Source organism: Periophthalmus magnuspinnatus, chromosome 13, assembly GCF_009829125.3.
Source record: "Periophthalmus magnuspinnatus isolate fPerMag1 chromosome 13, fPerMag1.2.pri, whole genome shotgun sequence".
Taxonomy (NCBI): domain Eukaryota; kingdom Metazoa; phylum Chordata; class Actinopteri; order Gobiiformes; family Gobiidae; genus Periophthalmus; species Periophthalmus magnuspinnatus.
In genome coordinates, this window is record NC_047138.1 from 32,539,067 (window position 1) to 32,548,019 (window position 8,953).

General features: G+C 50.1%; 1 protein-coding gene across 1 annotated transcript in view; it reads right to left on the reverse strand.

Annotated features, from left to right (window-relative positions):
* The window catches only part of plekhg2 (pleckstrin homology domain containing, family G (with RhoGef domain) member 2), a 44,202-nt gene extending 38,070 nt beyond the window's left edge, over positions 1-6,132 (reverse strand). Inside the window, exons 1-2 of the mRNA XM_055225841.1 lie at positions 5,874-6,132; positions 2,877-2,945 (exon numbers count right to left, since the gene is read on the reverse strand). Coding sequence (XP_055081816.1) covers positions 2,877-2,916 — 40 coding nt within the window. The 5' untranslated portion in view covers positions 2,917-2,945; positions 5,874-6,132. The remainder of the gene's footprint in view (positions 1-2,876; positions 2,946-5,873) is intronic.
* Positions 6,133-8,953: the final 2,821 nt, after the last annotated feature.

Sequence of the window (8,953 nt, forward strand, 5' to 3'; positions counted from 1 at the left end):
TTTAGTCCTGGTTCAGTTCTGGTTTAGTCCTGGTTCAGTTCTGGTTTAGTTCTGGTTTAGTCCTGGTTCAGTCCTGGTTCAGTTCTGGTTTAGTCCTGGTTCAGTTCTGGTTTAGTTCTGGTTTAGTCCTGGTTCAGTCCTGGTTCAGTTCTGGTTTAGTCCTGGTTTAGTCCTGGTTCAGTCCTGGTTCAGTTCTGGTTTAGTCCTGGTTCAGTTCTGGTTTAGTTCTGGTTTAGTCCTGGTTCAGTCCTGGTTCAGTTCTGGTTCAGTTCTGGTTTAGTTCTGGTTTAGTCCTGGTTCAGTCCTGGTTCAGTTCTGGTTCAGTTCTGGTTTAGTTCTTGTTTAGTCCTGGTTCAGTCCTGGTTCAGTTCTGGTTCAGTTCTGGTTTAGTCCTGGTTCAGTCCTGGTTCAGTTCTGGTTCAGTTCTGGTTTAGTCCTGGTTTAGTCCTGGTTCAGTTCTGGTTTAGTTCTTGTTTAGTCCTGGTTCAGTCCTGGTTCAGTCCTGGTTCAGTCCTGGTTCAGTTCTGGTTCAGTTCTGGTTTAGTCCTGGTTCAGTCCTGGTTCAGTTCTGGTTCAGTTCTGGTTTAGTCCTGGTTCAGTCCTGGTTCAGTTCTGGTTCAGTTCTGGTTTAGTCCTGGTTCAGTTCTGGTTTAGTCCTGGTTCAGTCCTGGTTCAGTTCTGGTTCAGTTCTGGTTTAGTCCTGGTTTAGTCCTGGTTCAGTTCTGGTTTAGTTCTTGTTTAGTCCTGGTTCAGTCCTGGTTCAGTCCTGGTTCAGTCCTGGTTCAGTTCTGGTTCAGTTCTGGTTTAGTCCTGGTTCAGTCCTGGTTCAGTTCTGGTTCAGTTCTGGTTTAGTCCTGGTTCAGTCCTGGTTCAGTTCTGGTTCAGTTCTGGTTTAGTCCTGGTTCAGTCCTGGTTCAGTTCTGGTTCAGTTCTGGTTTAGTCCTGGTTCAGTCCTGGTTCAGTTCTGGTTCAGTTCTGGTTTAGTTCTTGTTTAGTCCTGGTTCAGTCCTGGTTCAGTTCTGGTTCAGTTCTGGTTTAGTCCTGGTTCAGTCCTGGTTCAGTTCTGGTTTAGTCCTGGTTTAGTCCTGGTTCAGTCCTGGTTCAGTTCTGGTTCAGTTCTGGTTTAGTCCTGGTTCAGTCCTGGTTCAGTTCTGGTTCAGTTCTGGTTTAGTCCTGGTTTAGTCCTGGTTCAGTTCTGGTTTAGTTCTTGTTTAGTCCTGGTTCAGTCCTGGTTCAGTCCTGGTTCAGTCCTGGTTCAGTTCTGGTTCAGTTCTGGTTTAGTCCTGGTTCAGTCCTGGTTCAGTTCTGGTTCAGTTCTGGTTTAGTCCTGGTTCAGTCCTGGTTCAGTTCTGGTTCAGTTCTGGTTTAGTCCTGGTTCAGTCCTGGTTCAGTTCTGGTTCAGTTCTGGTTTAGTCCTGGTTCAGTCCTGGTTCAGTTCTGGTTCAGTTCTGGTTTAGTTCTTGTTTAGTCCTGGTTCAGTCCTGGTTCAGTTCTGGTTCAGTTCTGGTTTAGTCCTGGTTCAGTCCTGGTTCAGTTCTGGTTCAGTTCTGGTTTAGTCCTGGTTCAGTCCTGGTTCAGTTCTGGTTCAGTTCTGGTTTAGTTCTTGTTCAGACTTTTACTTTTGACCATTTTTAGTCTGGTTATTATTTGTTGTACTTCCTCTGATTGTCTCTCTCTCTCTCCCTCTCTCTCTGTGCCCCCTCCTCTCTTTCCTCTCTCTCTCCCTCTTCTTCTCTCTCTCTCTCCTCTCTGTGCCCCTCCTCTCTTTTCTCTCTCCCTCTTCTCTCTCTCTTCTTTTTTCTCTCCTCTCTGTGCCCCCTCCTCTCTTTCCTCTCTCTCCCTCTTCTTCTCTCTCTTCTTTTTTCTCTCCTCTCTGTGCCCCCTCCCTTCCTTCCCTCTCTTTTGTTTCTTTTCTTTTTTGCCCTCTTCATAAATCCCAGTCCAAAAAAGGACATTAAACCAGCTGAGTTTAAAGTGAACGTTAAACACTTTCACTTTCACTTTCACCTGTGCCTTGCACGCGCACGTGCACGCTTCATTATGTAAATGACTGAAGGAGCAAAGCATCATGGTCTATGTAGTTCTCTGGTTTAAACGGCTGCCACAAAAAGTCCAATAAGTCATAGTCCTGGTGTAGTCCAGTTATAGTCCTGGTTTAGTCCAGTTATAGTCCTGGTTTAGTCCTGGTTTAGACCTGGTTTAATTCTGGTTTAGTCCTGGTTTAGGCCCGGGTTAGTCCCAGTTTAGACCTGGTTTAGACCCAGATTTGTCCTGGTTTAGTCCTGGTTCAGACCTGGTTTAGTCCTGGTTTAGACTTGATTTAGACCTGGTTCAGACCTGGTTTAGACCCGGTTTAGACCCGGTTTAGACCTGGTTTAGACTTGATTTAGACCTGGTTTAGACCTGGTTCAGACCTGGTTTAGACCTGGTTTAGACCTGGTTTAGACCCGGTTTAGACCCAGTTTAGACCTGGTTTAGACTTGATTTAGACCTGGTTTAGACCTGGTTCAGACCTGGTTTAGACTTGATTTAGACCTGGTTTAGACCCGGTTTAGACCCGGTTTAGACCTGGTTTAGACTTGATTTAGACCTGGTTTAGACCTGGTTCAGACCTGGTTTAGACCTGGTTTAGACCTGGTTTAGACCCGGTTTAGACCCAGTTTAGACCTGGTTTAGACTTGATTTAGACCTGGTTTAGACCTGGTTCAGATCTGGTTTAGACCTGGTTCAGACCTGGTTTAGACCTCATTTAGACCTGGTTTAGACCCGGTTTAGACCCGGTTTAGACCCGGTTTAGACCTAGTTTAGACCTGGTTTAGACCTGGTTTAGACCTGGTTTAGACCTGGTTTAGACCTGGTTTAGATCTCAGTCTGACCTGAGTCTTTTCTCTGGCTGCGGCGTGATCCCTCAGGCATGATGTGATGATGTCATAGGAAGTAGAGACCTAAAAAAGAAACAGGAAATACAATGTTAGAAATGTGTCAGATGCCCTCCCATCCTCCTGTACATGTGCGTCAGATTCTTTCAAATCAAACTTTAGTCCTAGTTTTGGCCTAACTCACTTTAGTTTTGGCTCAGTCCTGGTTTAGACCCAGTTTAGTCCTGGTTTAGTCCCGGTTTAGACCCAGTTTAGTCCTGGTTTAGTCCTGGTTTAGACCCAGTTTAGTCCTGGTTTAGACCCAGTTTACTCCTGGTTTAGTCCTGGTTTAGACCCAGTTTAGTCCTGGTTTAGTCCTGGTTTAGACCCAGTTTACTCCTGGTTTAGTCCTGGTTTAGACCCAGTTTAGTCCTAGTTTAGTCCTGGTTTAGTCCTGGTTTAGTCCTGGTTTAGACCCAGTTTACTCCTGGTTTAGTCCTGGTTTGTGATTCCTGCTCTCTGATTGGCCGGTTGTTGTGGGGTGCGTGTGATTCGTGCTCTCTGATTGGCCGGATGTTGTGGGGTGCGTGTGATTCCTGCTCTCTGATTGGCCGGTTGTTGTGGGGTGCGTGTGATTCCTGCTCTCTGATTGGCCGGTTGTTGTGGGGTGCGTGTGATTCCTGCTCTCTGATTGGCCGGTTGTTGTGGGGTGCGTGTGATTCCTGCTCTCTGATTGGCCGGTTGTTGTGGGGTGCGTGTGATTCCTGCTCTCTGATTGGCCGGTTGCTCTGTGGCTGCTGATGTCACTGTGGTAGAACTCCGGCTCCTCTTGACCACGAATACATTTCACACATAATGAGACCTCAGCTCCTCCTCTGCTCCTCCTCTGCTCCTCCTCTGCTCCTCCTCTGCTCCTCCTCTGCTCCTCCTCTGCTCCTTCTCCTCTGCTCCTTCTCCTCTGCTCCTTCTCCTCTGTTACTCCTCCTCTGCTCCTCCTCTGCTCCTTCTCCTCTGCTCCTCCTCTGCTCCTTCTCCTCTGCTCCTTCTCCTCTGCTCCTTCTCCTCTGTTACTCCTCCTCTGCTCTTCCTCTGCTCTTCTACTCCTCCTCAGCTCCATCTCTCCTCCTCTGCTTCTCAGCTCCTTCTCCTCTGCTACTCCACCTCTGCTCTTCCTCTGCTCCTCCTCTGCTCCACCTCTGCTCCACCTCTGCTCCTCCTCTGCTCCTCCTCCCCTGCTCCTCCTTTGCTCCTCTGCTTGTGGTTTACTCGTCTGAAAAGTGGAATCTGACTTTTGTGAGTGTAGTCAGTGTGAGAGGTCAAAGGTCAGGGCTCATTCACAGACGTGTATGAGAGGTCAAAGGTCAGGACTCATTCACAAACATGTGTACAGAGCAGCGTCGTAAAAACCCACTTCCTCTGAACACAGCCCACACACTGCTCTCTGTGTACAAGTACTACAAGTACTACAAATACTGAAGTACAACAAATTCTACACGTACTACAAGTACTACAAATACTACAAGCACTAAAAATACTACAAATACTACAAATATTACAAGTACTACAAATACTACAAATGCTACATGTACTGAACTACAACGCACTACACTGTGATGTCATCAGCAGGCCTACACTGTGATGTCATCAGGAGCCCTACACTGTGATGTCATCAGCAGCCCTACACTGTGATGTCATCAGGAGGCCTACACTGTGATGTCATCAGGAGGCCTACACTGTGATGTCATCAGCAGGCCTACACTGTGATGTCATCAGCAGGCCTACACTGTGATATCATCAGGAGGCCTACACTGTGATGTCATCAGGAGCCCTACACTGTGATGTCATCAGCAGGCCTACACTGTGATGTCATCAGCAGGCCTACACTGTGATGTCATCAGGAGGCCTACACTGTGATGTCATCAGCAGGCCTACACTGTGATGTCATCAGGAGGCCTACACTGTGATGTCATCAGCAGGCCTACACTGTGATGTCATCAGGAGCCCTACACTGTGATGTCATCAGCAGGCCTACACTGTGATGTCATCAGGAGGCCTACACTGTGATGTCATCAGGAGCCCTACACTGTGATGTCATCAGCAGGCCTACACTGTGATGTCATCAGGAGGCCTACACTGTGATGTCATCTAGCTTCTCTCTCTGTTGCTTGTTACTGATCACAGATGACATCATTTTGAGAAAGACTTCAACTCAACACAGGTCAAGACTAAACCAGGACTAAACTGGGTCTAAACAAGGCCTAGACTGGGTCTAAACAAGGTCTAAACTGGGTCTAAATCAGGACTAAACCATGTCTAAACCAGGATTAAACCAGGACTAAACCAGGACTAAACCAGGACTAAACCAGGACTAAACCAGGACTAAACCAGGTCTAAACCAGGACTAAACCAGGACTAAACCAGGTCTAAACCAGGACTAAACCAGGACTAAACCAGGACTAAACCAGGACTAAACCAGGTCTAAACCAGGACTAAACCAGGATTAAACCAGGACTAAACCAGGACTAAACCAGGTCTAAACCAGGACTAAACCAGGACTAAACCAGGACTAAACGCCTGCATTTCTTCTCTTCGTGCATTGTTCCTTTTTCAGATCTGTTCTGCTCCGTTTAAACCGGTTTAAAGCACATTCCGGGACATTTCATTAGAGCGTGTAATCTCTTGTTCTCGGTCAGTAAAGAGCCGGTCTGTTCGGCTCCTTATAAAGTCACATCTTTGCTCTGGCGCGTGTTTATTTGGAGTCTAAAGTTTGATCCAAAAACAACATGAGGACATTTTAAAGAGTCAGATCTGTGTCAAACTCTCGGTTCAGCCTCCTTCAGCCTGCTTCAGCCCGCTTCATCCTTCAGCCCGCATCAGCCTGCTTCAGCCCGCTTCAGCCTGCTTCACGATGTTTCACGATGTTTCAGGATCTTGTTACAACTTGGCAGCGTTTCAGAACCGAACAAAAGCGACAAAACTAGTTTCAAAGTTTGTAAAAGTCCAAGTGTGTCGTACCTCGGGCCGTGAGCGGAGACATGAACCATCAGCAGCCGGGGAAGAGGCTCCTCAGCCCGGCGTCTCTGAGCGCGTCCTCCCGGTGTCTCTGCTGCTCCTGCGGCCGGACACAGCGCGTCGAGCCCGGGGAAACAAACTGTCCCGTGACCCCCACAAGACCCGGAGACGAGTCCAACCGCACCACCCGAAAAAAGAGCGCGCTCCTCCGCCTAAAAAGTGTCCAAAAGTCCCTAGACCACGGAGACCTCCATCAGCCGCGACTCCGCCAGAGGAAAAAGAGATAAGAAGAGAAGGAGGAGGAGAAAGGAGGAGGAGAGAGGGAGGAGGGGGAGGAGGAAAGAGGGAGGAGAGAGGGAGGAGGAGAAAGGAGGAGGAGAGAGGGAGGAGGGGGAGGAGGAAAGAGGGAGGAGAGAGGGAGGAGGAGAAAGGAGGAGGAGAGAGGGAGGAGGGGGAGGAGGAAAGAGGGAGGAGAGAGAGGGAGGAGGAAAGAGGGAGGAGAGAGAGGGGAGGAGAGAGGAGGAGAGCGGGAGGAGGGGAGGAGAGCGGAGGAGGAGAGAAGGAGGAGGGGGAGGAGGAGAGAGGGAGGAGGGGGAGGAGGAAAAAGGGAGGAGAGAGGGAGGAGGAGAAAGGAGGAGGAGCGAGGGAGGAGGGGGAGGAGGAGAGAGAGGGGAGGAGAGAGGAGGAGAGAGGGAGGAGGAGAGAGGGGGGAGGAGGATGAGAGAGGGGAGAGAGAGGAGGAGGAGAAAGGAGGAGGAGGGGGAGGAGAGCGGAGGAGGAGAGAGGGAGGGGGGGAGGAAAGAGGGAGGAGAGAGGGAGGAGGAGAAAGGAGGAGGGGGAGGAGGAGAGAGGGAGGAGGGGGAGGAGGAAAGAGGGAGGAGAGAGAGGAGAGGAGAGAGGAGGAGAGAGGGAGGAGGAGAGAGGGGGGAGGAGGAGGAGGAGAGAGGGAGGAGAGAGGGGGAGGAGGAGAGAGGGGAGAGAGGAGGAGGAGAGAGGGGAGATAGGAGGAGGAGAGAGAGGAGGGGGGAGAGGGAGGAGGAGAGAGGGAGGAGGAGGAAAGAGGGAGGAGGAGAGAGGGGAGTGAGGGAGGAGGAGACAGGAGGAGGAGAGAGAGGGAGGAGGAGGAAAGAGGGAGGAGGAGATAGGGGGAGGAGGATGAGAGAGGGGAGAGAGGAGGAGGAGAGAGGAGGAGGAGGGAGGAGAGGAGAGAGGGAGGAGAGAGAGGGGGAGGAGAGAGAGGGGAGAGGGAGGAGAGAGAGGGGGAGGAGAGAGAGGGGAGAGAGGGACGAGGAGAGAGAGCAGAGAGGGAGGAGAGAAAAGGAGGAGGAGGTAAAGAGCGAGCAGGTGAGAGGGAGGAGAAAGGAAGGGATATTGTGTAATACTTGTGTGTGAGGGGGATGCATGTGTGTTTGTATGTGTGTATGTTCTTGTGTGTGTACATGCTTGTGTGTGTGTATGTGCATGTGTTTGTGTCTGTGTGTGTATGTGTATGTGTCTGTGTGTATGTAAGTGTGTATATGTGTGTGGGGGTGTGTAGGTGTGTGTGTATATATATATGTGTGTATGTGTGTCGGGGTGTGTCGGGGTGTGTGTGTCTGTGTGTATGTGGGTTGGGGTGTATGTGTGTGTGTGTACATGTGTGTTTATGTGTGTGTTTGTGCATTTGTGTGTGTGTCTATGTGTGTCTGTGTTTTGTGTGTTTGTGTGTATATGTGTGTGTCTGTGTGTTTACATGTGTGTTTGTGTCTGTCTGTGTGTTGGGGTGTGTGTGTCTGTGTGTGTTTTTGTGTGTATATGGGTGTGTGTGTGTCTGTGTAGGGGTGTGTCTGTGTGTGTGTGTATATGTGTGTGTCGGGGTGTGTAGGGGTGTGTGTGTCGGGGTGTGTGTGTCTGTGTGTGTGTGTCTGTGTGTGTGTTGGGGTGTCTGTGTGTGTGTGTAGGTGTGTGTCTGTGTGTGTCCATGTGTGTTTGTGTGTATATGTGTGTGTGTGTTTGTGTGTGTCGAGGTGTGTGTGTGTTTGTGTGTCTGTGTGTTTGTGTGTGTGTCTGTCTGTGTGTGTATATGTGTGTGTGTTTGTGTGTGTCTGTGTGTTTGTGTGTCGAGGTGTGTGTGTGTTTGTGTGTGTGTTGGGGTGTCTGTGTGTTTGTGTGTGTGTCTGTGTGTTTGTGTGTATATGTGTGTGTGGGGGGGGTGTGTGTGTTTGTGTGTCGAGGTGTGTGTGTGTGTATATGTGTGTGTATATGTGTGTGTGTGTGTGTTGGTGTGTCTGTGTGTTTGTGTGTGTGTCTGTCTGTGTGTGTATATGTGTGTGTGTTTGTGTGTGTCTGTGTGTTTGTGTGTCGAGGTGTGTGTGTGTTTGTGTGTGTGTCTGTGTGTGTGTGTGTATATGTGTGTGTGTTTGTGTGTTTGTGTGTCGAGGTGTGTGTGTAGGTGTGTGTCTGTCCGTGTGTGTTTGTGTGTATATGTGTGTGTGTGTTTGTGTGTGTCTGTGTGTGTTTGTCTGTGTGTGTTTGTGTGTCGAGGTGTGTGTGTATATGTGTGTGTGTTTGTGTGTTTGTGTGTTTGTGTGTGTGTATATGTGTGTGTGGTTTGACACAGTTCCAGATGTTTACCGTGGTCTGGACACATTCCTTCGCTGCTCGTCGTGTTTCTTTGCTTCTGTTTGTTTCCTGTCCAGGACCAGGACCGAGCTGTGGACCAGGACCAGGACCGAGCTGTGGACCAGGACCGAGCTGTGGAGCAGGACCGAGCTGTGGACCAGGACCAGGACCGAGCTGTGGACCAGGACCAGGACCGAGCTGTGGACCAGGACCGAGCTGTGGACCAGGACCAGGACCGAGCTGTGGACCAGGACCAGGACCGAGCTGTGGACCAGGACCGAGCTGTGGACCAGGACCAGGACCGAGCTGTGGACCAGGACCAGGACCGAGCTGTGGACCAGGACCAGGACCGAGCTGTGGACCAGGACCGAGCTGTGGATCAGGACCAGGACCGAGCTGTGGACCAGGACCAGGACTGAGCTGTGGACCAGGACCAGGACCGAGCTGTGGACCAGGACCAGGACCGAGCTGCAGGATTATTC